The sequence below is a fragment of the Penicillium verhagenii genome (genome assembly GCF_028828195.1).
Source record: "Penicillium verhagenii strain IBT 33310 chromosome Unknown utg000002l_segment0_segment0, whole genome shotgun sequence".
NCBI classification, from domain to species: domain Eukaryota; kingdom Fungi; phylum Ascomycota; class Eurotiomycetes; order Eurotiales; family Aspergillaceae; genus Penicillium; species Penicillium verhagenii.
The window spans coordinates 3,744,563-3,768,737 of record NW_026643166.1 but is presented as its reverse complement, the minus strand read 5'-3'; the positions used below and the strand labels follow the sequence as shown (position 1 = coordinate 3,768,737).

The 24,175-nt window shown below is 47.4% G+C and overlaps 9 protein-coding genes across 9 annotated transcripts; 6 read left to right on the top strand and 3 right to left on the bottom strand.

Moving 5' to 3' along the window:
- Positions 1 to 1,004: 1,004 nt before the first annotated feature.
- sur2 (sphingosine hydroxylase) lies at positions 1,005 to 2,323 on the top strand (the record flags this gene model as incomplete). The annotated part of the gene is made up of 2 exons (XM_057160775.1): positions 1,005 to 1,695; positions 1,764 to 2,323. 2 exons carry the CDS (start codon positions 1,005 to 1,007, stop codon positions 2,321 to 2,323), a joined length of 1,251 nt encoding a protein of 416 aa, XP_057027023.1.
- A 668-nt stretch (positions 2,324 to 2,991) lies between these two features.
- On the top strand, positions 2,992 to 4,360 carry N7466_001376 (uncharacterized protein; the record flags this gene model as incomplete). The annotated part of the gene is made up of 3 exons (XM_057160774.1): positions 2,992 to 3,440; positions 3,497 to 3,574; positions 3,631 to 4,360. 3 exons carry the CDS (start codon positions 2,992 to 2,994, stop codon positions 4,358 to 4,360), a joined length of 1,257 nt encoding a protein of 418 aa, XP_057027022.1.
- A 1,086-nt stretch (positions 4,361 to 5,446) lies between these two features.
- Positions 5,447 to 7,143, top strand: N7466_001375 (aminotransferase, class III; the record flags this gene model as incomplete). The annotated part of the gene is made up of 5 exons (XM_057160773.1): positions 5,447 to 5,489; positions 5,548 to 5,865; positions 5,944 to 6,290; positions 6,347 to 6,799; positions 6,889 to 7,143. 5 exons carry the CDS (start codon positions 5,447 to 5,449, stop codon positions 7,141 to 7,143), a joined length of 1,416 nt encoding a protein of 471 aa, XP_057027021.1.
- A 162-nt stretch (positions 7,144 to 7,305) lies between these two features.
- ysh1 (cleavage polyadenylation factor subunit YSH1) lies at positions 7,306 to 10,261 on the bottom strand (the record flags this gene model as incomplete). The annotated part of the gene is made up of 5 exons (XM_057160772.1): positions 7,306 to 7,844; positions 7,902 to 8,544; positions 8,597 to 9,743; positions 9,942 to 10,039; positions 10,109 to 10,261. The coding sequence occupies 5 exons, from the start codon at positions 10,259 to 10,261 to the stop codon at positions 7,306 to 7,308; spliced, it is 2,580 nt and encodes an 859-aa protein (XP_057027020.1).
- A 649-nt stretch (positions 10,262 to 10,910) lies between these two features.
- Positions 10,911 to 12,690, top strand: N7466_001373 (uncharacterized protein; the record flags this gene model as incomplete). Its single annotated transcript, XM_057160771.1, has 2 exons — positions 10,911 to 11,982; positions 12,044 to 12,690. The coding sequence occupies 2 exons, from the start codon at positions 10,911 to 10,913 to the stop codon at positions 12,688 to 12,690; spliced, it is 1,719 nt and encodes a 572-aa protein (XP_057027019.1).
- A 537-nt stretch (positions 12,691 to 13,227) lies between these two features.
- On the bottom strand, positions 13,228 to 15,019 carry N7466_001372 (uncharacterized protein; the record flags this gene model as incomplete). Its single annotated transcript, XM_057160770.1, has 4 exons — positions 13,228 to 13,311; positions 13,371 to 13,814; positions 13,876 to 14,236; positions 14,307 to 15,019. The coding sequence occupies 4 exons, from the start codon at positions 15,017 to 15,019 to the stop codon at positions 13,228 to 13,230; spliced, it is 1,602 nt and encodes a 533-aa protein (XP_057027018.1).
- Positions 15,020 to 17,325: 2,306 nt separating this feature from the next.
- Positions 17,326 to 19,648, top strand: N7466_001371 (putative protein kinase (Lkh1); the record flags this gene model as incomplete). Its single annotated transcript, XM_057160769.1, has 6 exons — positions 17,326 to 18,141; positions 18,213 to 18,294; positions 18,369 to 18,716; positions 18,779 to 19,241; positions 19,299 to 19,386; positions 19,451 to 19,648. 6 exons carry the CDS (start codon positions 17,326 to 17,328, stop codon positions 19,646 to 19,648), a joined length of 1,995 nt encoding a protein of 664 aa, XP_057027017.1.
- A 1,366-nt stretch (positions 19,649 to 21,014) lies between these two features.
- Positions 21,015 to 22,585, top strand: N7466_001370 (amidase; the record flags this gene model as incomplete). The annotated part of the gene is made up of 2 exons (XM_057160768.1): positions 21,015 to 22,371; positions 22,434 to 22,585. The coding sequence occupies 2 exons, from the start codon at positions 21,015 to 21,017 to the stop codon at positions 22,583 to 22,585; spliced, it is 1,509 nt and encodes a 502-aa protein (XP_057027016.1).
- Positions 22,586 to 22,782: 197 nt separating this feature from the next.
- Positions 22,783 to 24,016, bottom strand: N7466_001369 (sideroflexin family transporter; the record flags this gene model as incomplete). The annotated part of the gene is made up of 4 exons (XM_057160767.1): positions 22,783 to 23,469; positions 23,542 to 23,636; positions 23,699 to 23,832; positions 23,913 to 24,016. The coding sequence occupies 4 exons, from the start codon at positions 24,014 to 24,016 to the stop codon at positions 22,783 to 22,785; spliced, it is 1,020 nt and encodes a 339-aa protein (XP_057027015.1).
- Between the last annotated feature and the right edge of the window lie 159 nt (positions 24,017 to 24,175).

Below are 24,175 nucleotides of genomic sequence, written 5' to 3'. Positions count from 1 at the left end.
AGTTCCGGATCGCTATAGTTTCCGTGCTGCTACTACTCACTGTTACTTAGTAGAGAGAGAGAGAGAGAGAGTCTTCCATGGCTTTCATAATAGTTTATTCCTAGCCCTTCCAATCTTTCTCTATCAAATAAAAATTCTGAATATTCATTTCTACTCTACATTACCTGTTTGTATAAAGGTAAAACTGTTAAAAATAAAGTACTACCGAGAGTATACTGCTTATAATCACTGGGATTATACTACAAGTCAAATCAAAAGTGATATTAGTAGATAGCAGCAGAAGTAGATACTAGTACAAGTTCACCCAATTCATACCTGTGGAGATCAATCAGAGATATGATGCTACTGTGACCACATCAGGCAACTTACCAGGTATCTCTATTGCAGTACTTAGTTAATACTCCGTTGTGTAGTAAACCTGCTTGGGAGTAAACAATTCGCCGCATCGGGATTTCAATACCGCAGGAATACAATAAAGGTACCATAGAATACATTAATTACCCTCTTCCAACCAATCGGAGACATCTGGCCAGACACTCCGTCGTCACCCGTGCTGTCCGCATCCGACTGGCGCCACTTCTTACTTCGGTTTCTTCTTCAATCCCCCATTTCGCCTCCTGATCATCTTTCCTTTTTATCTTTTCAACTGCCAAAAAAAAAAATTCATTAAAAAATTGGTATTCTTATCAGATCCTCTGCTGGGGGCTCGGTCTAGGAAAGATCAGTGCATTGCACTTCCTCCGAATATTGTCCCTAGAAAAAAAAAAGAAAGAAAGAAAAAAAAAACCAAGATACAAGATACAACTACAGTCCTTCGGGTAGTGACTGTCAAAAGTTCCTTCGTTCCTGATTTCCAAGCTTATCGCGCGACCCCATCGAAAAACATCCACATCCACATCCGCATCCACATCCACATTTTTTTCCCTCTGTTACTCTTCTCCTTATCTTCGAACTCGAACCACTCAAGCCTTGCCCACAGACACTGAAACGTCAATCTCGCCATTATGGCTGCCAACGCGTCGGTCGCCTGGGACCTCCCTCCCCTCCCGAGTTACACCCTCTCCGTGCGGCAACCCGTGCTCGCCCCCATCCCCGACAATGTCTTAGCCCTTACCCTGCCCATCATCGCGTACTGGGGCTTGTCTATGGTCTATCACTTTCTAGATGTTTACGGATACTTCGAACAATATCGCCTACACACCCCCGCCGAGGTATTGAAACGGAACCGCGTTACCCGATGGGAAGTCGTGCGCGATGTCATACTGCAGCAAATAGTTCAGACAATCGCCGGCATGTCCGTGGCCTATTTTGACCCCGTGGAAACCGTTGGTAGGGAGGATTACGACGTGGCCGTGTGGGCGCAACGGTTAAGGCTTGCCCAACGAGCCATACCCCCCATGTTTGCCCTGGTCGGCGTGGACGCGGCCGGTCTAGCCAAGTCAATGTCTCAAAATGGTCACACCCTACTAGCTGGAGCTTTGGCTGGAGGCTCTTACCCGAATTTGATGCAGTCGCTTATTCTTGACGGCGGTGCCGAGGTATCCGCGCCCGCTTTTACCCATTGGGAGATGGCTTTGGCAAGCTTCATCTACTGGTACTTTGTTCCGGCTCTTCAGTTTATGCTAGCAGTCTCCATTGTCGATACTTGGCAATACTTCCTTCATCGGGCAATGCATCTCAATAGGTGGCTCTATGGTGAGTCATGTCCATTTCCATCCCCCCAATTCCAAAGGGAGAGTTCCCCCAACTGACTTTTCCCCCAGTAACTTTCCACTCCCGTCACCACCGACTGTACGTTCCTTACGCATTCGGTGCTCTGTATAATCACCCCGTGGAAGGCTTTCTTCTAGACACATTTGGTACCGGAATCGGTTTCTTGGTTTCGGGAATGACCAACCGACAAGGCATGTGGTTCTTTACCTTGTCCACCATCAAGACCGTGGATGATCATTGCGGCTACGAATTCCCTTGGGACCCGCTGCAGCACTTCACTTCGAACAATGCTGCCTATCATGACATTCATCATCAGAGTTGGGGCATCAAGACCAATTTCTCCCAGCCCTTCTTTATCTTCTGGGATCGATTACTTGGCACACAATGGACAGGGGACGTCACGTCTCGCTACGAGCGTTCCCGAGAAACTGCTCAAAAGCAAGTGGATTTGGACGCCGTCAAGGCTGCTGAGCTGGCCGAGGAAACCGAGCATGAACCAGCCGTGGTCTCATCTGATGGCCCGGCCAGTAGGACCCGTCTACGCCGTAAGACTGTTGACAGTTTAAAAGGGCCGGGTCATGGTGTCCCCGGCAGTGTTCTCCACAATTAAGACCCCTTGATGAACCCATATGCATAGTATTCCCCAGGGGGCCTTGAAGATGCTGGTCATCTCATTGCGGCTAACGAGGTCATTGTCTTTTTTTTTTCCCTTTTCTCTTGCTTCATGTATTTGGGATGTGAGCTCCTTCAAAGTCTGGCTCCGTTGTATTAATAATTCGAGAATGCTCTAGTCAATTCTTTGTACATTGGTTTTTCCCACGTTTCACCGTGACTTACTGTCAATAATGTCTATTTACTTACATTCATTTGATCATCATCCACTCGGCCTGTTCCAAGGTTGGCAAAGATTCAACCGTTGAATATTTGAAGTTTTCGGATACACTTATGTGCAAAGTTTCTGGGATACCATAGGCTGATCTCGATATTGGCCAATATCATGATTCATGATTTAGGTGCAATATCACTATCTTTTGCTGTGTTGTCTTAGCCTAGCCTCGGCGTGATAAGTGCTGGGTCCGAGCACTGTGACGTGTTGAATTGCAAAAAATCCCCCGCATGTTGAACCCAACGATCAAAAACATAAACAATAATCACATGGCAGAAAGTGCGATCCGCTTGTTTTCTTTTTTCTTCTTTTTTTCCCCGGCAGCTTTTCCTTCGAATCGGCATTTTACAGCATCAAGTGTGACTTACGTTATTACCCATTGTCTTGAACAGATGGTACCTCTTCGTTTGGCCCATAGGCCTCCAAATGCGACACCATTGCCATATACTGCATCCCCACTCAAACTCCTATGGGCTGACCTTTCCCTTGTTATCAAATATGCCTGGGCTCTACCTCTCTTGTTCTTTCCCCTACGGCTGACCAAAACCAATCGACTGGATGAACTCTACCCATCACCTCTGAGCGGCGTATCATTTGGAACTCAAGTGTTCCTTACACTCTTTCAAGTTTTTTTTCTCCTTTCCATACCCGTCGCCGTGGTATTGATGATTCCTACTGTGTGGATTTTTGTGTACATCGCTGTCGCAGTGACCTCGAACTACATGGTCTGCATGCTCATGTTGAACGGCTTCCGCAGGGTTCTTGTGTCACAAGTCCCGGTCCCCGAGTCACACATCCATGTCCGCGAACGTTGGTTCTTCATAAATGGCATCGCTGGCAGGTAAGCTGCCACTTGTTGCACCACACTTGCTTTTCATTCCATCTCATGCTATATAGCCAGTATTGGGTGCAGAACAATCTGGACCAACTTTCCTATACCTTTGGTCGAAAAATCACAGGAATTCATAATCGCACGTAAGTTCTACCGGGGATGACCCTGGGTAATCGGGGCTAATTTGAACTGGCTCTAGAGCGGGGATCGTCTTTGACCTGATTGAATGTTTGATTCAGCGCTGTTTTTCTTATGCCACTAATGATATACGGAGGGCATACCCACTAATTAAAGAGGCACTGCTCAATCCCGACTGTGACAAAGTGGTCCTGATACTTCACAGTCAAGGGGGAATTGAGGGTGGCTTGGTTATCGATTGGCTGTTGGATGCACTTCCACGGGACATTCTTCACCACCTGGAGGTCTATACTTTTGCGAATGCGGCCAACCACTTCAACAACCCTCGTCGAGCTTGCAAGACCAACCCAGATGCTGCTGGATCCGGTAACTTTCCTTCGCGCTATGACTGGTCTATTGGGTACATTGAACACTATGCCAATTCAGGCGACGTGGTTTCATGGATTGGCGTTTTACATTTCATCACCTTTCCCAATCGATACATGGGACGTCTTTTCATCCGATCAGGCTCGGGTCACTTACTAGATCAACATTATCTGGACACTATGTTTACTTTGGGACCTGATCACAAAGTTCTGGAAAACAACCAATTCATGGATATGGAAGTTGAGACAAACTCAGACTGCAAGCCCAATGAGGATTGCGAGGAGACCTTACTTCCTACTACTTTTCCCTCCGAAGAATACCAACAAGATAAAGACATCGTGACGCAACGGGTTAAGGACTATAGTCGCCTCTGGCAATATCGGAATGGACGCATTCCATCGGACAAACCCAAATACGTGGGATAAAACTAGCGCTAGAGACGACTAGTCCGAACCCCAGGTCTATGTATCTTTCATGCATTATACGCATATCCCATTACTGAAAACTTTGTATTTTAGAAGGAGTTTAATCTAAACACACCCCCTTCTCATGCAGTCATGCTAACACACCCCCATGTGACCCACTAAGCCTAATCAGGACAGGTTATTTTTTTCTGCCGAAGCATGGCTGGCAGAAAAAAAAGTCAAATGTTTGAAAATGTACTAGTATAACTACTAGTATACTAGTATTCTTACAAAAAAGAATTCAGGCCATAATCAGGCATCATTTTATTATTTTCTGCCAAAAAGCTGCTGAGTCAGCCCCACGCCCGCACACCCCATGCCGCTGCCGTTTCCCCCCCACCCATCGATCTAGAATAGACTCGAGAGTGGACTTGAGAGTGGACTTGAGAATGGACTTAAGAATAGACTTGAGAAGGTTTTGGTACCTGATTTTTATTTGTAATGATATGTACATTTTTTTGAAGTCAATTTTTTACTTCTGGCCTAAGAATTAAGGCATTAAGTTTTTGAAGGCGGTAAGATGATAGTAAAAGGCGGCGAAAGAAGCGGTCGGAATTATTACTGCCTAAGGCATAACTAGGAAAATCCAGGCATCAATCTATCCTGATTAGGCTTAGTAGGTCATGTGGGGGTGTGTTAGCATAAGAAGGGGGTGTGTTTAGATTAAACTCCTTTTAGAAACAGCATGAGATCGGTACCAATAGAATTTAGCTTTTTTATCTTTATTAATTGCCAATAACCTACAACATTTCAAGTCGGAACGGACTCGACTCCGCTAAGAACCCCATCGACATTGAGTCAGGGATCCGAGAGAGGGTCACGCCAAATCCAGCTGGAGCCAATCGGATTGTCGGCTTTCTCAGATCGGCATGCCGAATCCACTCTGCCCCCACGGGCAATTGCCTCGGGTAATAAATGACTGCGACATATAAAGAATAAGAGGATGCCAATTTCCAATTTCTCTTTCACAAACTTCATCTCAAGGTTATGTAATACTCTGATAGGTATAACCATCTTTACTTGAACCTGCTGGTTTTTATTTTCGAGATGGCCAAGTCTGGTATGGAGTATTCAATTCCCCCATACACATGTGCGCCCTACTTGTCAATGTTCGCCGTCGTACTGACATTTTGCCAACTTTGGAAAAGCTGCCCATGCTACATGTAGACTGCGCAGTGCGGTTCTGCACCGGGATAGCCATTATGTTCCAAAGAAAGCTGTTGGCGGTAAAGGAAGCTATATATTCCTTGAAGATGGAACGGAATTCCTTGACTCGACTGGCGGTGCTGCCGTCGCATGCCTAGGCCATGGCAATGAAAGGGTCAAACAGGCTATCAAAGACCAAATGGATCAGATATCCTACTGCCACTCTGGACTGTTTGGAACCGGTGCTGCTGAGGAATTAGCCCATCTTCTGGTTGACTCGACGGGAGGTAAACTGTCCAAACTATTTGTGGTTAGCTCAGGTTAGTATTTTTTTTTCTGGAAATTTCACTTACCAGGTCCAAGCCACTGAACCAACTCACTCCCGTCTGGTCTACTAGGATCCGAGGCAGTTGAAGGTGCACTCAAACTTGCTCGCCAGTATTTCCTTGAATTGCCCGACCCGCAGCCCCATCGTACGCGGTTTATCGCTCGTCTGCCTTCTTACCACGGTACAACCCTGGGTGCGTTGGGCGTGGGCGGCCATGTACTTCGGAGGGAGCCATTTGAGCCTTTGCTAGCAAAGAACACATCGCATGTATCACCTTGCAACGCCTATCGCGACAAAAGGCAAAGTGAGTCTGATGCTAGTTATGTGGCCCGCCTGGCAGCCGAACTAGAAGCCGAATTCCAGCGAGTTGGTCCGGAGACCGTGTGCGCATTTATTGCGGAGCCTGTAGTTGGAGCTGTATGATTGTCAACCCTCTGAACTTGCGGAAATCAGCTGACGAATAACACAACAAGGCTCTTGGCTGTGTCCCAGCTGTTCCTGGTTACTTTCCCGCCATGAAACTCATTTGCGAGAAATATGGCGCTCTATTGATTCTTGACGAGATCATGAGTGGTATGGGTAGGTGCGGGACTCTTCATGCGTGGGAGCAAGAAGATGTTATCCCTGATATCCAAACCATAGGTAAAGGGCTCGGTGGGGGCTATGCTCCAGTTTCCGGAATATTGATCAACGACTCCATTGTGCAGGTTCTTGACAAAGGAACTGGTGTGTTCCGGCATGGACAAACCTACCAGGGACATCCTGTCTCTTGTGCTGCTGCTTTGGCAGTTCAAAGAACAGTCCAAGAACAAAGTCTCTTGGAGAATGTGCGAAATATGGGGGCTTATCTGGAAAGACAGCTTCGCTATCGTCTTGGGGATCATCCGCATGTTGGAGATATTCGAGGCAAGGGGTTATTCTGGGGGGTAAGATGATGCCATTTCAATCGCCATGGCCCCGACGCTCTCCAAAATTATATTATACGTACTGATCAAATTTTTTTTTTTAAAAATAGATCGAGTTCGTCAAAGACAAGAGTACTAAGGAGCCGTTTGATTCCATAACTCGGTTTTCTTTTCTCATACAGGAAAAAGGTCTTTCCTCGGAACATGCGCTCTCACTTTATGGCAGCCCGGGCACTGTGGATGGTGTTCGTGGTGACCATGTCATAATATCTCCTCCTTTTACAGTTTCAAAGGAGGAAATTGACTTGATCGTTGACGGCGCTGCGAATGTCCTGGCAGAGGTTCTTAATGATTTGGGTTTATGATGTTTGAATAAGTCTACATAGCCATCATGATACATGGAGAGGATAAGAAAAATCATTCCAGCCCTCAATGGAGAACGAAGCAATACTGATTATCAAGAGGAGCGCTATGAAATTCATTTCCATTGATTCCAACCATTCCCATTATTGTACATTCCAGCGGTATCAACCTTGTGACTCGATAGCAGCTGCTTTGGTCCTAGCAGCAAGCTCAATTTCTGTCTTGGTCTTAATAGGAGCATCGGACACCAGAGATTCATTGGGCATGGAGCTAGCTGCCCATAGACCAGCAATTGTTTCAACGGCCCTCTCGACGACAATGCGGACTCGGTCACGCAGAACAGCGTTGGCGCATTCGACTTCCAGGCTCTCTAACCAAACACGAGCAACGTGCTTGTCCACCTTGATTTCAATCCCAGGAACGGGAATTCCCAAAGCCTGCAAACGCTCTAGTTCAGCTGACTCAATATCAGCAATACGCTCCTCCTTGCTTCTGGCTTGGTCACCGTTGGCGGTGCCAATTGCAAGATCGGTCGGTATGCGTGGACGTTCAATAGGGGCAATGTCAGAGCCAAATTGCACCTCCAGCATCATGAGAAGACGAGCCAGTCGCTCGTCAGCCTCAAGGTGTGAATGAGGATTGAGAAGGTCATCAAATTCATCATTATTGTGGTGGTGGTGATGATGTTTATGCTTGGCAGATTCTGTAGAAACGTATCTTGTTAGTCCGAGTAAATGAAGGATGAAATAAGAATCCTTACGCTTGACGGAGGCTGGGCTACTCTCGACTGTGAGGAGGACGGCCATGACGGCATCAGCAACCCCGTCGTTCATCATGTTGCCCTCCCACTCAATCTCGACCTCACGGCTTCTTGGGTGGTATCGCAAAAGCACACAGCCCATTATTAGGAAAGTCTGAGCTCTATCCATGAGAATCTCCTCGTCTGCAGCTTCACCGTTAACATGTGCCCCCAAATCGCTGATAGTCCCTTTCTTTTCGTTGCTTTCGGTACCAATCTCCTCAATAGCGCCAAAGGTGCTCTCGAGGGCCCATTTGATTAGTTCCATACTCGCGGAACTGAGAGTTAGATGTTGTTTGCAGGTGATTATAGATGTTGTCAAACCTGCATACTCTCGTAGGTCTTCCGGGGCCATTAATGACAGGTCAAATCCATTCTGTACCAGGACTCCCGCCATGAGTTGACTGTCGTCTTGCTCCGAGGGCGGGGCAATCTGTGCCAGTTTGCCGACCACCTTGGCTATTTTGTCTTTCCTGAAGGGAATGCGCACTTCATCGCAGTTTGCTGGTGTGTAAACTTTGACCTTGACGCTCTTGTCAGCGTTAAGGCTGAGCAGTTTCGACTTGAGTCTCATCATTTGGTGCTTTTCACCGTGAACCAGAATCTAGCAATATATCAGTCACTAATAAAATCAGAGAAAAATTAGATCAACTTACGACTACCGGTGCAGCAACTTCTTCGATAAAGTTGCGGTTTTCCACACCGTCGACATGAGCAGCAAAACTAATCTCATCAACAGTACAACGGCGTGGAATCATCACTTTCTGGTCTTCGTCGTTGCCTCCAGGAACACGTCCACGGCCTTGCATAGCTGCGCCCTTGGACATGACTGCGGGAATCTGATCTGGCTCATTGAGTAGCTGCTTAGCCATAGTGCCTTCGACACTATAACCAGTCATAACAACGCCATTGCGCTCGCTCGGGGCCCATCTCTCAAGTAACTCTCGGCTGGTTCCTGTTTGAAGCATACCAGGTGAAGCAATCATCACGCAGCCCCCGACATCATCAAACCGTTCAAGACTCCGAAGACTTCTAACGAAGCGGAAATCCCATGGCCCTGCCGTGATACTCTTATCTCCGCTTGCCTCAGCTTCAGCCATACGTTGCCTGAAGAGCCGCTTGATGTTGTCGTTCATAGCACCAATATATGTCTGGTATACAACCATACAACGGCGGGCCATGTTGCCGATGTAATAAATAGGAACTTTCTGTAATTCCGGGTGGCGCTCCCAATATTCTTCGAGGATAAGAAGGAGTTCTTGTGCACGACCGAGAGCGAAAACCGGCATCAAAACACGACCTCCACGGTTTAAGACACCAGTGATTGACTTCATCAGGGCAGCTTCACGTTCCAACCTTGGTGGATTGGACGAAATGCCAAATGTGGATTCTGTGATCAAAACATCAATCTTAATCCCCCTAGGAACAGTAGCCGGGATCAAGTGCCGGTCTTCCTCACGCGAGTAATCTCCCGTGAACAATATGTTCAAGCCAGCAATAGACACCAAGAACATGGCGGCTCCAAGGACGTGACCAGCGGGGAAAGGAGTGATGCGTATGCTGTTAATGGTATGAGTTGTATTGAAGTCGATGGTCTCAATGAGAGGGAGAGTTGAGAGGTGGTCGCGCTCGGTATATAGAGTTGTGCGTTGATCCGAAGAAGAGGACGTATTACTGACTCGGACATTATCCTGAATCAGCCATTTGTAGATGGCCTTTGTAGCGTGTGTCATGAAAACGCGGCCTTTGAAATTTGTTTTGCTGAGAACATAGGGAAGAGCTGAAGAATGATCGACGTGGAAACTATATTCATGAGATGCACCGTTAGTCACGGACGAGCAATGTGGTTGAATGAAGTGATGGCGAGGAGACAATGACGGGTGCAGGATTGTATTTTTGGACTTCAAAAGGCAGTGTAGCACAAGCTACAGTGAACCGCCCTGATGCGCAAATCACCAAGGTCCCCAATTCTGGCGCTCAAGGGTAGAGGAATCCACATACTGGCTGATCAAGAGTATATCCACTGTACTTAAATCAAACTCATCGAAGAAAGGAAGCGCGGAGAATCCTTCTTTGGCCGGGTGCATGCCTGCATCAAGCTGGTAATGATTGAAAACCCAGAATTAGCTAAACCCAGTTCACCAGAATTTCCAAAAGTCAAAGCTTACCATGACCGTCTTTCCTTTGTATTGGATGATGTGACATGATCGTCCAACTTCATTGCCTCCACCGAGGCAATAGAACGCCAACTCATCTGAAGGATCCACCGGCTCATCATCCACGGATGAACCCATTGCGGAAGCCTTGCGCTTGCTTGCCATTGTTCCCGAGTTCTAACACCTCAACTGGATCAAAAAAAAGCGTTTCGTAGTCGCAAAGTGATTTGATTACCGGCAGAATCGTTTGGTTGCAGGGCACCGTTAGCCCCTTCGCAGCTGATCTGGAATCAAACAATCAATGTGCGGTGCAGGTCATTTTCATGGCCGAGGCGATATTGGAAACCGAAATAAGAACTTGAAACAAGGCGGGGGGGGACAGGTAGTAACGGTAGTGGAATTTAATGAAATAGTAGAATTAAGTCGCGAATCAAGTCAACCGCGTTCACCGCCTTAGGTTCCCCAGACGGTTACCGGTAACTAAGCAGCACGTGACCAACGCGATCCGCGGAGCAAAACCTCGAGAAATGCAAAGCTCCCTGTTCCCCTCGTCCCGCATCACCTGCGTCCATACAGCCTATCACCTCCGCTGACTCGTCCTATATACTTAAAGACAATCCTCTGCGCATCAACTCTATGGTTTTGCCGGTGCTCTGAGATGGTCCCATCTGGTGGTATCTGGTGGTGTGAGCAAGCCGCTCACTTGAACGCCCACGCGTGGACGTCTCTTTCTCCCGCGCTGTAGTCTGGCTCCAATTCATCCGTCTCGACATTCACTTCCAACTTATCTTTCACCATCGAAATATCTCCCATCATGGCGCAAACAAGACACCCCCAACAGCAGCAACAGCCGCCCCCTCAGTTCACTTCTCAACCTTTCTCTCCTCCAGTCTCCTCTCCCTCACCTCACTCCGTCTCCTCGCCTGTCAACGGAGGTGCTGCACCTCCTCCATCAAAGCGACCTCGGTTGTCCCCTCTTCCTCCACCTCAGTCCCAGTCGCCCTATGCTTCGCCAAGCTTTGGAGCGATGCAGCTACCTCAAACCCAAACTCAACACCAACCTCAACATCCACCTATTGTAAACGGAACTGCTCCGAACAATATGTCTCCAGCGCCTCCTGGTACTATGGGGCCGCCTTCGCGCCCCGTGGACAAAACTACTGATGCGGCGGAGTTGACGGATGTTCTGGCATCATCTGGTATTGACGTGCGAGAGGAAGAGGCATTTCTTACGCGCAGCTTCTCGGGGCCTAACGCGCAGGCGCAGCCGGCTTCTCGAGGGCAAACACCTCATCACCCCCCACACATCAACACCTCGTTTGCATCCCAAGGCTCGGGAGGAACCCTTTCGGCATCCAGCAGCTTTGGTGAATTGCCGCACATTAAGCCGGTGATATCGCAACAGTCATACTCCGACCCCGCATCTCAAGCCCAGGCTCCGTTCAAAGATCCTAACGAGCCAACTCGTGAGGATACAGAAGCGGCAAGACGGTCACAATATCATCTGCAAGAGCCGTTCCTATTCGCCAAATTGCTCGAACAGAAAATCCAGAAACGAGGCTTCGACCTGGGTGTTCGTATTCCCTCTGAGGGCCTTTTCCATCCCGTTCCCGGTAGGCCACAGCCTATTGAAGTGACTGGACCTGATGGGTCGTCCGTTATTCGCACCGGTCAAACTATTCTGAATCAGGAGGGGGCACCGCTGGTGGATATTCTGAATCTGATGTCTCTTTCTTGCGAAGAGCGACTACGGGGCATCATTGACTATTCCTCGTCACTCTCTCGCAGCAGGCAAGCACATTCACATGGTGTAGTTCCCGATGAATGGCAGGATGTCGCCCAGCCTTTGAATCCCGTGGCTGGCAATACAGCAACTCCTTCTAAGCGTATGTGCATTATTTGAGGCTTATCAAGTTAACTGCTAGCGACTAACCCTATGCTTACTAGGTCCTCGCCCTGGTAGCGAAACATCTGTCACGAGACCTGTTGCCGAGAAATACCGCGCTTTTGTGAATAAAGAGTCATCCCAGGAAAATAAACGAGAAGCAAGACGCGTGAAACGCAATGCTGATGCGACTGTGGATGAGATTACTGGCAATCGGTCCGACTCTGTTGACGTCACTGGATCCGCTCCCTCGACACCCATCGCTGAACGAACCCCCAGTTTCGATAAGAAGTCCATTACCAAAAAAGAAGCGAGGAAGATGGTGGATTCCAAAGCAAGTGAAGCACAGCAACACCAACAGTCTGTCGAAACAGCCCGTTTGGCTACCAATAGCATGCTTTCTGGTCGGATGTTTGGAACCAAGAAGTCATATTCGTGGTTGAAGCCCGGAGGCTCTTCCAGTGGATTCTCGTCTCCCTCACGTCCTACTCCTTCCACCCCTACTGCCACTCCCGATAAGGCCGGTCGCTCTGGTGATACAGCCCCTGGCCAGCCAAAGCGGCGAATTGGAACATGGCGCGAGGACAAGGAAAAGGGGGCAGGCATTCAAGTGCGAGATCTCTTGTTCATGCTTGAGGCAGATGGACGCGGAATCAAACATGTGCAGCGAGGCTACTCGAAGGATCCCAAGGAGGATCGCTCAACCTGAATGAACCAGACCATTGTAATCTTATTCTTTATGTTTTTTTTTTTTTTTTTTTCCACCCTTTCTCTATCTTCCGGTCTAATTTGGGTCTACGGGGGGTCAAGTTGCAGCCAGGGATTGGTCAACCCTGACCCCCTGCTACAAGAGTTCTTGCATCTGCGTGAGTCTGGTTCGTGGCGTTCTGGGTACTTTTTGCTTGTTCTTTTCACGGAGATGCCGGGGTTCTTTATTACTGAAACTTTTTTTTCCCCGAAATAATGGTTTACCATGCGCGCGGATAGAGATAATTTCGCATATGATTCGTCCGATCCTTCAAGCTTATCAACTGGGCCAGCAGGTCTTTCTATGCATGGAGTATTCAAGTACAGCAATGGAAAAATAAAACGTGACTTTGATGTAAACATTTTCGCGACATACGTGTTATCTCCTAGGAACTCAATGAATCTGCAACATACAAGATTCTTATTCAACCTTCAACTTGGTGGGCCGAGTTCCGTCGTGGCATAAGTAACATTATGTGAAAAGTATTCACATTAAGTATCAAACCATCTGTCGTACTGCCTCGTGTGCTCGGTTCATCTCATCTTCCGATGGCATGTTGACAATGGCCAAGTAAAGCACTTTCTATATCGAGAAGTCAGTATATAAGATTCGACCTGAAAACCTGCACGGTGAATCTTTACCTTTTTCATAAGTTTGGCAACGGGACTTAAAAGACCCTTGTTATCTCCCTGGCCCGTTAGGGATCCTCTTGCAGAGAAATTCCGGTCTGCAGGATATGGGTCATTACTTGATGAGAACTGCGCAGCATTTTGTGGATTTCGAAAGTCCCTCGCTTGCGCAATAGCATCTCTCAAACCGAAGGATCGACCATACGGTGCATGTGGTGCCGCATTTGAAGCAGATTGTGACTGCATATGATCATCATCCCGGTATTCATTTGAGACACCTCGCCCACCACGGGATTGCTCGGATTTCAATCTCTGGAGTTTTTCCATCGTGAATTTCCCGCCACTTATCAGAGCAAGAGGGTCCCCTGTGCTAGCAGGATGGTTTGGATCGGCATATCGTGAGGTGAAAGTAGGCTTGGGGCCCTGTGTCAAATGACTGTCCGGATTTTTGGCCATCTAATGACCCCAGACATATTAGAGGATATCACCCCCATAGTTGAAAAATAAGAAGACTCACAAATTTGGCTTGGGCTCTCTTGTCCATATAGCCGCTCACAAATTGACTCTTTTTCTTCATTTTGGATAGTTTTTTCTCGGCGTTCGAATCCGATGCCAGTTGATCTATTTGGGGGAAAATGAGAGGTGCTACCTCTGGGAAAATATTTCCATAGCCTTTTCCGTCGGAAGACTTGAGCTTATGTCGAAGCCGTCCGACCATATTGGGGTTGTGATCCCCGGCAGCTTGAGAGATCAATGAATTCAGATCGACCTTTGTGGAAGGTGCATCCGTCATATCAGGGTTCCATGTCATGATAAGACAAAAAAGCCCACGGGGTTGGAAGAACTCTTTATTTATTTGGTCAAAAAAAGAGTTTGTTCTGGGGAGTCGCTGTTAGTATACTCAAGTATAGGCAGTAATCAACTATGGTTGCAGATCTCCATACTTACTTTCGACGGCCATCTACCGCAATGGCGATGTCCGTAGCAATCTGAATGGCAATGGAAACGGCAATTCCAGTGACCGAGGGTAACCAAATGGTTCCGATGGAAGCCAAATTGATCGCTTGAAGCCAAGGGGCCGCTTGACAAGCCTTCTCGGCAGTGTTGAGAAAGTCGATGAACATGGTCTGGTCGATTCCACATTCGGCAAGAGCAGGAGCATATGCTCGGATAAAGCCGCGATCCCGGGTTCTGGGCCTGCGCTGGGGGAGCACAACTGGTGCCGATAGTCGTGACTGTGACAGATTCTCATTCATTATGTACGGTGGCGGTGCTGGATTTGCATCCGCAAATTGATGGGCAAGGCTGGCCTCATCCATATCCATTCCTTCGTCCACCTCAGTGTATTTTGGGGGGGAAGGGGAGGAGTCCCTCTCGAACTCATGTCGAAGGTCATCTTGGGCTTCATCCAGAGCCCATTGCTCTTCTAGAATTCTGGTCGAGTGCTCAGAGCTGCCATTTTCCCGTATTTCAAGCTCATGCACGATGGGAAATTCCTGTTCCTCGGGATTGATCTCCCCCTCTATACTGGGTTCTGGGGAGTTGAGGGCTAGTGAGCTCTGTTTTTTGGCCTTGTGAGCCGATATGCTCTCCGACACGAGACCAATGCCAGCTGCAATACTCTGAAAAGCTTTCCGACCGATGATGTGAGAGTTTGTCATTATTTCCACGGGTCAAAGCTTCAGGTGATGTTTCAAGGCTAGAAAGTATTTCAAATGTTTGAAATTGGATTGGGAAAATGATTCAAATATCCGTGGATAGACAAGGGTGATTTGAATGGATGCTGAGGGGAAATGGGAATATTTTCAAAGTTGGCGAGAGGGGACTTGAAGGTATATTGCTATGCCTTATATAGCATTATCCAGGTGGGACCTTGGGAGGTCTAAGCCACTCTATCAGTTGACCTTGGAATGACAATTGCATGTATAGTATGCTACTGTATGCATATATTTCTTCCAAATTTTGATCCTTGGACGGAATTAGCAAGTGGAACAAGTGGAGATGGTCTCTTGATTGACAATGTGATTGGCCCATTACGGTATTGGGTTTTCGCAACCTAAACCCGATCGGGTGAGTAGTTCGGTGGCTTAAAAAGTTCACAGTTGATCAATTACCTCGAGTGCTATGTACTAGTACGTGCATAGTTGATGACTTTTTTTTATGTCCTCCGTACTATTCAATGTTTCAATATTCCGAACTGTCTTCCTACCTAATCCCCTGACTATGATAGCTATCCTCCTATCCTCCTATCCTCCTAACTCTCTTCCTAACTATATTCCTGGCTGTCTTTCTTTTGAACGATTTTCCTGGCTATGGTTCCCAGTGAAGAGGAGAGCTATGATATAAGAGCCATTGAGCTGTAAAATAGGTATATAGGAATTCCCTATGGTAGGAAGGACTATTGTGTGTAAGTAATAGTATATTTAGTGAAAATTGAGAAAGTTTATTAATATCCAAGAAACCCCGACCTGTAGGATCCAGATGACCTGCTTCTGTATTAAACTCCAAAAAAAACCCCCATTCCAAGGTCGGTTCCTTAATACCGAGGTACTGGTAGATGGAAGATCAAGATTGAACATTGTAACATTGGAATGTTTAAATGCTGGATGTATTTATGTCGAGATGAGGGAATCTCACAATATTGAAGTTCCCTGTATGAAACAGATCTTTGGGTAAATTTACATCATCTTCAAACATTTGAAGTTGGAAATCTTCCAACGATAGAAGGAAAGAAGGGAAAGAAGTCGGTTATATGATCACGGTCCTACTGTTCATCCGTAGGTCAGGTGATCGCCAAGGTCTTTGAAGAGAGACACCAGTTGACTGGAAAGTGATGAAGATTTTGAATGTTATAAGAACTTTAGAAATCACTGGTAGAGTAAGGTTGAATCCTTTTTTTTTTTAAGATAGCCCGCAATAAACCCTATAAAACATTTGAAAATAGCTTTTCCCATTTTTCCTGCAATATATATGACTTGAAATTTGCAGGCGTGTGGGCTGGATCGGCTAAGGGCAGGTGGCGTGGAGTGGGCCAGAGTCAATGGAATGAGGGCGTAATCGGGATTTCCCTTCATTCCCATTGATCTCGCATACAAAAGTTTCATCTTCATGCGCATGGGCCCTAAATATCCCCCGGTGGCGGCAAATGGCTTAATCAACACGGGAAAAAAAGGCCCCAGAAGCGAGAGGTGAAGGGTAATCTCTTTAGAGATTTAAAGACATGTATCAAAAAGGCGTAGAGAGTGGAGAGATTGAATTCTTATAACGGAACACTAATAAATTGGGAGAACGTTCGAAAGCCAACGGAATACATACTACATACTAGTAGGTATACTATATACTCAAATATTCAAAAATAAATCACCAGATACATAGAATAAAAGAGAAGAGGAATGTAGTATATACTACTACTTACCTTTGGAGTATATATATATAAAAAAAAAAAAATTGCAGACAAAACCGCCCGAGTCCTAAGAGAATGAATTGATCGGCACCTGTTACGTTCCCCCCCCCCCAACTCTGGCTCCGGTTCCATCATCAACCTCACTCACCCTCTCTCTCTCTCTCCTCTTCCCCCTCCTATTCTCTAAATGTCTTGCTTCTTATATTCCAATCAGTCGCAGTTTTTATCCTGCTTGATCGTGATATTCTGAATATAGCCCCCGAGGTGGAAAAATCCCCCCAAAAATTCCCACGCACCCATTTTTACTAGAAGATGCATCGGATCTGATCTCATCCCATTTTCCGACCGCCTCGTCATTGTCACGTTCCAAATCCCTGCCGACTCTCCCTAACCAACCTTACGGCTCGGTCGACTCGATATTTACCAGATAGTCAATCCGGTCGCGTGAATTTATTCTTCCGCAAACACATTCATCTCCCCTCACCACCAAACAATCGGTCGTGAACGCCTTCTCCGCGTCCTGGAAACCCCGTTCGTGTGACGGACGAGACTGATCCGTACACAATGTCCACGCCATCCACAGCTACTGCAACCCATCCCTCTCACCAGCGCTACGGATACCCCCATTCTTCATACCAAGCGACGACTTCTTACTCAACCCCGACTACCGCCGCAGGGGCTCGCTTGACAAATCCCTACAACTACTCGGTCCCCTCGCCGACCACCGCTCCTACCACCCTTCCCTACAACCCATCGGCTCGAGTCGCGCCAGCGACGTCGACTCCCTCGGGCATGGCCTCCCACCAAAGTGGATCCAGCGCCGCCCCTTCGCAAACTGGCCGGAGAAAGAAGCCCGATTGGGGCGAATTCTACAAGAATGGTATCCCCAAGGAGGTCATCGTAATCGATGACAGTCCAGGTCCTGACGCTTCCAAACCCGCGCCAGCACCTCCGGTTAACGGCGCCCCCGCTGGTCAACCCGCTGGCCAACCCGCTACGTCTCAACCTGCCGGCAAGCGGCGACGCACCGGAATCGAAACTGCCTATGATTTGGGCTACTATGACCGTCCCTCCTTTTCCATCAACCCCCAGCAGTATGGAGAGAAATCCTCAAACTCGCTATCAACCGACCGAACCACCTCGCTACACACTACAGCCCCGACCTCACTGGGCTCTCAGGGCAGTTCGGGCGCCAGCAATGGGGTCTACTACGAAGATGCCGCAGCTGGCCAAAAGCGCAAGCGGACTACTCGGAAATCAACTCGTGATGAACAAAAGCGGCGAGAACTGGAGACTGTCGGTGACGCGTTCCTCGAATATGTCCCACCACCGCAGCCGGTCATCAAGGCCAAAGATGTACCCGTGCCTGTTGTTCGTGACGTACGTGATCCCTTCTTTCTCCTCTTAACGCTTTGCGTGAAATCGAAATTAATCCCAAGTCCCCATTTTAGTATACTAGTTCACGAAATGAAAAGTTCGACGACGAAGACGGCCATTATATTGTGACTCCTGATACACTGTTGACTGATCGATGTGAGTTCAATTTACTCTTACCATCACCCCTGGTCCCTACTTGACGACTGACTGACCTTTCTTCTTTTTGCTAGACTCTGTGATCAAACTTCTAGGACAGGGCACATTCGGAAAAGTAGTGGAAGCCTATGACAAGCGACAAAAGACCCGTTGCGCTATCAAGATCATTCGCTCTATTCAAAAGTACAGAGACGCCTCCCGGATCGAATTACGAGTATTATCAACTCTCGCGTCGAATGACAAAAGCAACCGCAATAAGTGTATACATTTACGAGAGTGCTTTGATTTCCGGAATCATATCTGCATCGTTACCGACTTGCTGGGTCAGAGTGTATTCGATTTCCTGAAAGGCAACGGCTTTGTCCCATTCCCCAGCAGTCAGATTCAAAACTTTGCCCGACAATTATTCACAAGTGTGGCTTGTAAGTCGAATTTTCTGACTTGAACATGTGCATGTCCTTCGACACTAACCTCATTATTACAGTCCTTCACGACCTCAATCTCATTCACACCGATCTCAAACCCGAAAACATTCTCCTCGTCAGCAACGCCTACCAAACCTTCACATATAATCGAACTATTCCCTCATCCTCACATGCCAACCCTCGGAATGCTCGGCAGCGACGTGTTCTTCTTGATAGCGAGATTCGGTTAATCGATTTTGGCTCAGCCACTTTTGATGATGAATACCATTCTTCGGTCGTTTCAACAAGGCACTACAGGGCACCTGAAATCATCCTCAACCTAGGGTGGAGTTTCCCTTGTGATATCTGGAGTATTGGATGCATTCTAGTGGAGTTTTTCACAGGGGATGCCTTATTCCAGACCCATGACAACCTTGAACATTTGGCGATGATGGAGGCAGTCATCGGTAGCAAGATCGATCAAAAATTGGTTCGGCAAGTCATGCAAGGACGTAGTGGAGGCAACCACAATTCAGCTGCCAAGTAGGTCACCTCTCGAGCAGCACCAACATGAATCACAGTTACTGACCCCATTTCTAGATACTTCAACCGCAGCAAACTCGACTATCCGAATACCGAAACAACCCGGGCATCTCGGAAGTATGTTCGTGCAATGAAACCATTGAATGTATGTCTTCTTTCGATGTTCCATTAAGAGACACGCTTCTTACTGACTTTTTTTTTTCAACCAGGACTTTATTCCGACCAACACCCCCTTCAACCGACAATTCCTAGACTTGTTACGCTTGATATTCGTTTACGATCCGAAAGCACGCATAACTGCCAAGGAAGCATTGAAACACGCATGGTTCAAAGAGAGCATCATTGATGATGGCACAGAGGCATTCAGGATTGGCATGGGATTGAATCGAGCTGCTGCTCCTCGCTAGTCCCGTCTCTGCTTGTGATATTTTACGCCTCATCAGGCTTTCGCGTCTCGTATCTTCAGGGGATCCACCGGCGTCTCTCGGATCCGTTATGGATAGATGGTTGGTTCACATGTTCTGGGTAATTCTTATTACGGGTGGGAATGGGACGGTGTTTTCACATTGGGAAAATGATGCTTACGATGTGTTTTGTTTCTTGTTTTGTCTTTCGTTTCCCCCCTTGGTTGTTCTTCTCTTCTCTTCTCTTCTCTTCCTCCTCTTTCCTCTTCCTCCTACCTCCGGCGTCGGCGTATGTGTGTGTTTTCTTAGGGTTGTTTTGATGAACATGCACAATCCTGGTTTGTCCCTGAACCCTGTACCACCTGGGCAGTCAGGGCACAGTTCTCATCACCTACTATTTTTGATCCTTGTCCCTTGTTCGGCGCCGGGCCCCCGGTTTAGCATTCTGCACGATGGTGCCCCAATCGTGATATCTTATCTCATATATCATTTTGCCATTCTCTTCTAGCGCTGGTTGATGCCACTTGATGTCCGCGATCTGTGCATCTCCCTACCTCCTTTTGACCAGAAATATTTTTTACCTCCTTTTGTTTTGAATTACTCATGGTGGGGGTTGGATATTCTTTTTAGTCCGCGTTTTTTCTTATACCATGTTGAATTTCTTTTTTTTTCTGGCGTATTGCACTGGAGTGGAGAGCAGTGTATATAGGCATTGGCCAGGTGCTATTTAGCCCGACTCCATTTATTCTTGGAAATTGGGGTTTGTTTTGTTGTGCAAAACCACGTATGAATACATTTCATGAGCATGTTGTGCATATCAAGTATCAAATGGTTTAAAACCGAGGGAACATTGAAGTACTAGTAGTATACAACTTGAATATTTGAAGTATACAAGCCATATTATGTATAGTAGGTACATGCTTAAGTAACATTCAATGTTACTATGTATACTATGTACTTATTACTTTAATAAGATACTTCAATCTTACATTAAACTGTACTTTACTCACCAGTCTGTTCAGTGCCTACTTTCATCTCCTACTTTTCAACCACCAACTGGGAAATCATGTGATGAAAAAAATCATAGTCAAGGGGGAGTTGACAAGTATTATTTTGTAGACCATTCCTATTATACTAATGTATATGATCCAAACATCCGACTTTGAGCCGAACTTAGGATGTGTTAGAGGCATATTCAGTAACAGTCCGTCATGGGAAATAAAAGGTGGAAGATTAGGAAGATCAAAAAAAAAAAAAAAAAAAACCACCAAGTATGACCCAAGTACATAAACCGCTCTCGGATCGTCAGACCAATGATAACCCACTTCACCACCTCACATTCTAAGACTACATCACTGTCACACCAACAATGAGTCCATTACAGCAGCCTGACAAATTACCAGAACTCACCATATCAAGTTATCATGCCTTACTCAATCAAGGTGAAATCAGCTGCAGCCAAGTAGTGAGCATATACCTCGCCCGGATCGCACAACACGACCCCATGATCAAAGCACTCATCAACATCAACCCCAACGCCCAAAACATCGCAGTAAAAAAGGACCAAGAAATAAGACACTACCTCAAAAACAAACTTCCCCTAAAACCGCTCCATGGAGTCCCTGTCATCCTGAAGGACAACTACACGACTTCAGATCTACCCACAACCGCGGGGAGCAAGGCTCTCCAATCTCTCCGCAGCCAAGATAGCGAAGTAGTCACACACCTACTCAACGCCGGCAGTATTATCCTTGCCAAGGCTAATCTCCATGAATTCGCACTCCATGGAACAACGACATCTTCCCTTGGCGGTCAGACTCTGAATCCCTACGACCTAACCCGCACCCCCGGTGGTTCATCTGGCGGCACCGCGGCAGCATTAGCAGCGAACCTGGGACTAGTGGGGTGTGGGACTGATACAATGAACTCCCTCCGATCGCCGGCGTCGGCATGTGGGATTGTGGGGTTTCGGCCGTCGACGGGGCGGGTCTCATGTGCGGGGATTGTGCCCGTTTCTGAGACGCAAGATATGGCAGGACCAATGGGGCGGACGGTGGGGGATGTTAGGATTTTGTATGAGGTTATGAAAAGGGATTGGAATGAATCGGTGAGCTTGGGTTCTGGGTCCGTTGCTCAAGAGGCATCACGTCCCTTGCGACTTGGAGTTCTGAATGCTTATTTTGAGCTCGAGGACATTGGAGCGTGTTCCCAAGAGGTTGTCGACGAGAATATCACTGTTCAGCGAGTTGTCCGCAATGCGCTAGATTCTATTCAGAGTGGGCTGGATGTCACTCTGATCCCCGTAAACGCGGATCGAGACTGGACTCTAGCGAATCTTCTCGCCAATGCAGATACTCAACCGTTTGAATTCAAGGATTGTCTCGATAACTTTCTTCAGTCCCCGCACGTATTGTCGGCACCTTATCGTTCACTTCAGTCTCTATCCCGGAGCGAAGAATATGATAAACAGGCCGTGACAGACGTCTTCTATGCTGCTCTTCGGGACTCCGAGGTATACTCGCGCACAAGCATGGAGTACCGCTCTCGTCTCGATATGATCACAGACCTGAAGAACTCTGTGCGACGATGCTTTGAAAAGTATAAGATCGATGCCTTGGTATATCCGCACCAGAGACAGCTCGTCGTCAATGTTGGGGTTACGAGACAGCCAAATCGCAATGGTGTGTTGGCTGCCGTGACTGGGAATCCTGCGATCTGCATTCCAGGTAAGTCTAAGATACTCAAAAGGCGCACAAAAGTAGTACTATTCGGACTAACTGATACGAAGCCGGCTTCAGTCCAGCTACTACATCAGCTCCCCGGGGTGTTCCAATTGGCATAGAGTTGATGAGCTATGCTGGCAATGATGATGACTTATTGAATGTTGCAGCACAGTTAGAAGATGTCCTTCAGGCAAGAAGGACACCCATTTTCGACTGATACAGAATATAAATGATGAAATTGCAATGCTAGACTTGGAAATCCACAAACATATGTACCTAAGAAAATCCAAGCCCTAAAATAAATAATAAAAGAACCAAAAAAAGGCATATGCATCCCAGAAGAAAGGGAAAAAAAATAACCAGCTGCATGAAAATGCAGACGCTGCAACGCCAGTGCTAAGGTAAAGCAAATTTTTACATTCCACGGTTGAACTCAACCATGCCGTCACGGCCACCGCGGCTGTGGAACTCCTCCTCGAGGCTGCTGGCACTGATAGCCTGGCGCTGGGGGAAAGCGGCCAGAGCCAGAGGCAGGGCAAAGAGGGAAGTGGTGAGAACAAGACCCAAATTAACGGGCATGATCATGCGAGGGCGAGAGCGGAGCCACTGAGTCTTCTCCAAACGGACAAGGATCAGAGGGGGAAGCACCATGATGGGGGTGGCATTCAAGACACGGCTGATCGCAGTCTCACCAACAGCGATGGTGGCAGCCTTCTTGCTCTTGCCCAGGCTCTGCAAAGGCTCAGCATCCTCAGACTCTTCACGCTTGGCACGCTCTTCGTCCGACAGAACAGGGTAGACGTCAATACCCTGGCGGATTTCCTCACCACGCATGAGGAACACGTTCAGGGCACTCGCACTGGCGACAGCAGCGAAGGGAACAAGCCGGGAGAGGATGAGACGGGTGTTAGGAGAGATGCTCTTCAGACGGGGGACTAATGCATTGAGACCCAGGGCGACAGAGCAAGAAGCAGTAACAGCCATGCAATAGGACTTGGCGATCTGGGAGTAAGATAGAGGGGTAGACTTGTTGGCGTTGGCATTGTTGATCGCAACATTGAGTGACTGATTGCCGATTTGCCATAGAAGGGTTCCAGTGGTCTAGAGATAAAATGGACACGTTAGATTCCTTACAGGGTAGATTTCTGGAAGATGAGAGATCGGTTGACTCACCTGAAGACCCGGGGTAAGCATACCCGCTGTCACAATCAAATTAGAGAGGACATAGCTGGACATGCGGAATGGAAGAAAGACCGGTTCACCGGTATCTACAGCAAATTATATCAGCGACCAAAATTCCTTTGTTTGCCATCTAGGTTTCAGCCCATACCTGGGTGCAAGGTGGAGTCGACAATCTTCTTTGCGCTCCACAAATCCGGTGTCATGAAAGGGATCTTGTTCTGCTTGTATTGAGAGATAACACCCTTGGCTTGCTCCAAGCCAGCAGGGCCTGTGAGCAGCGTGCTAAAAACCCCCAACAAATTCAAAAATCAGCAAATGTTTTTTTTTTTTTTTATTGGTGGCGAGGAACCAGCAGGACTCACCGCGGGTCTGAAATGTCTGCAGCATGACGAACGCGTCCCCAGTAGGTAGTCAAGTCATACTGAGAGACCGGGAGGTCACGGGAGCCAGGGATTGAGGCCGACATGGTGCAAACGAAACGAGTGATTTGCACACGAGTAAAAGAGGGAATATGACTCCGTTTTCAATTTTGCGGGGAGTTGAGATTCTTTCTTCAGGAACCGATAAAAGGGCGGTGAGAGGGATAAGCTTTAGCGACCAATCAGACTCGAAAGATAAGCCCGAA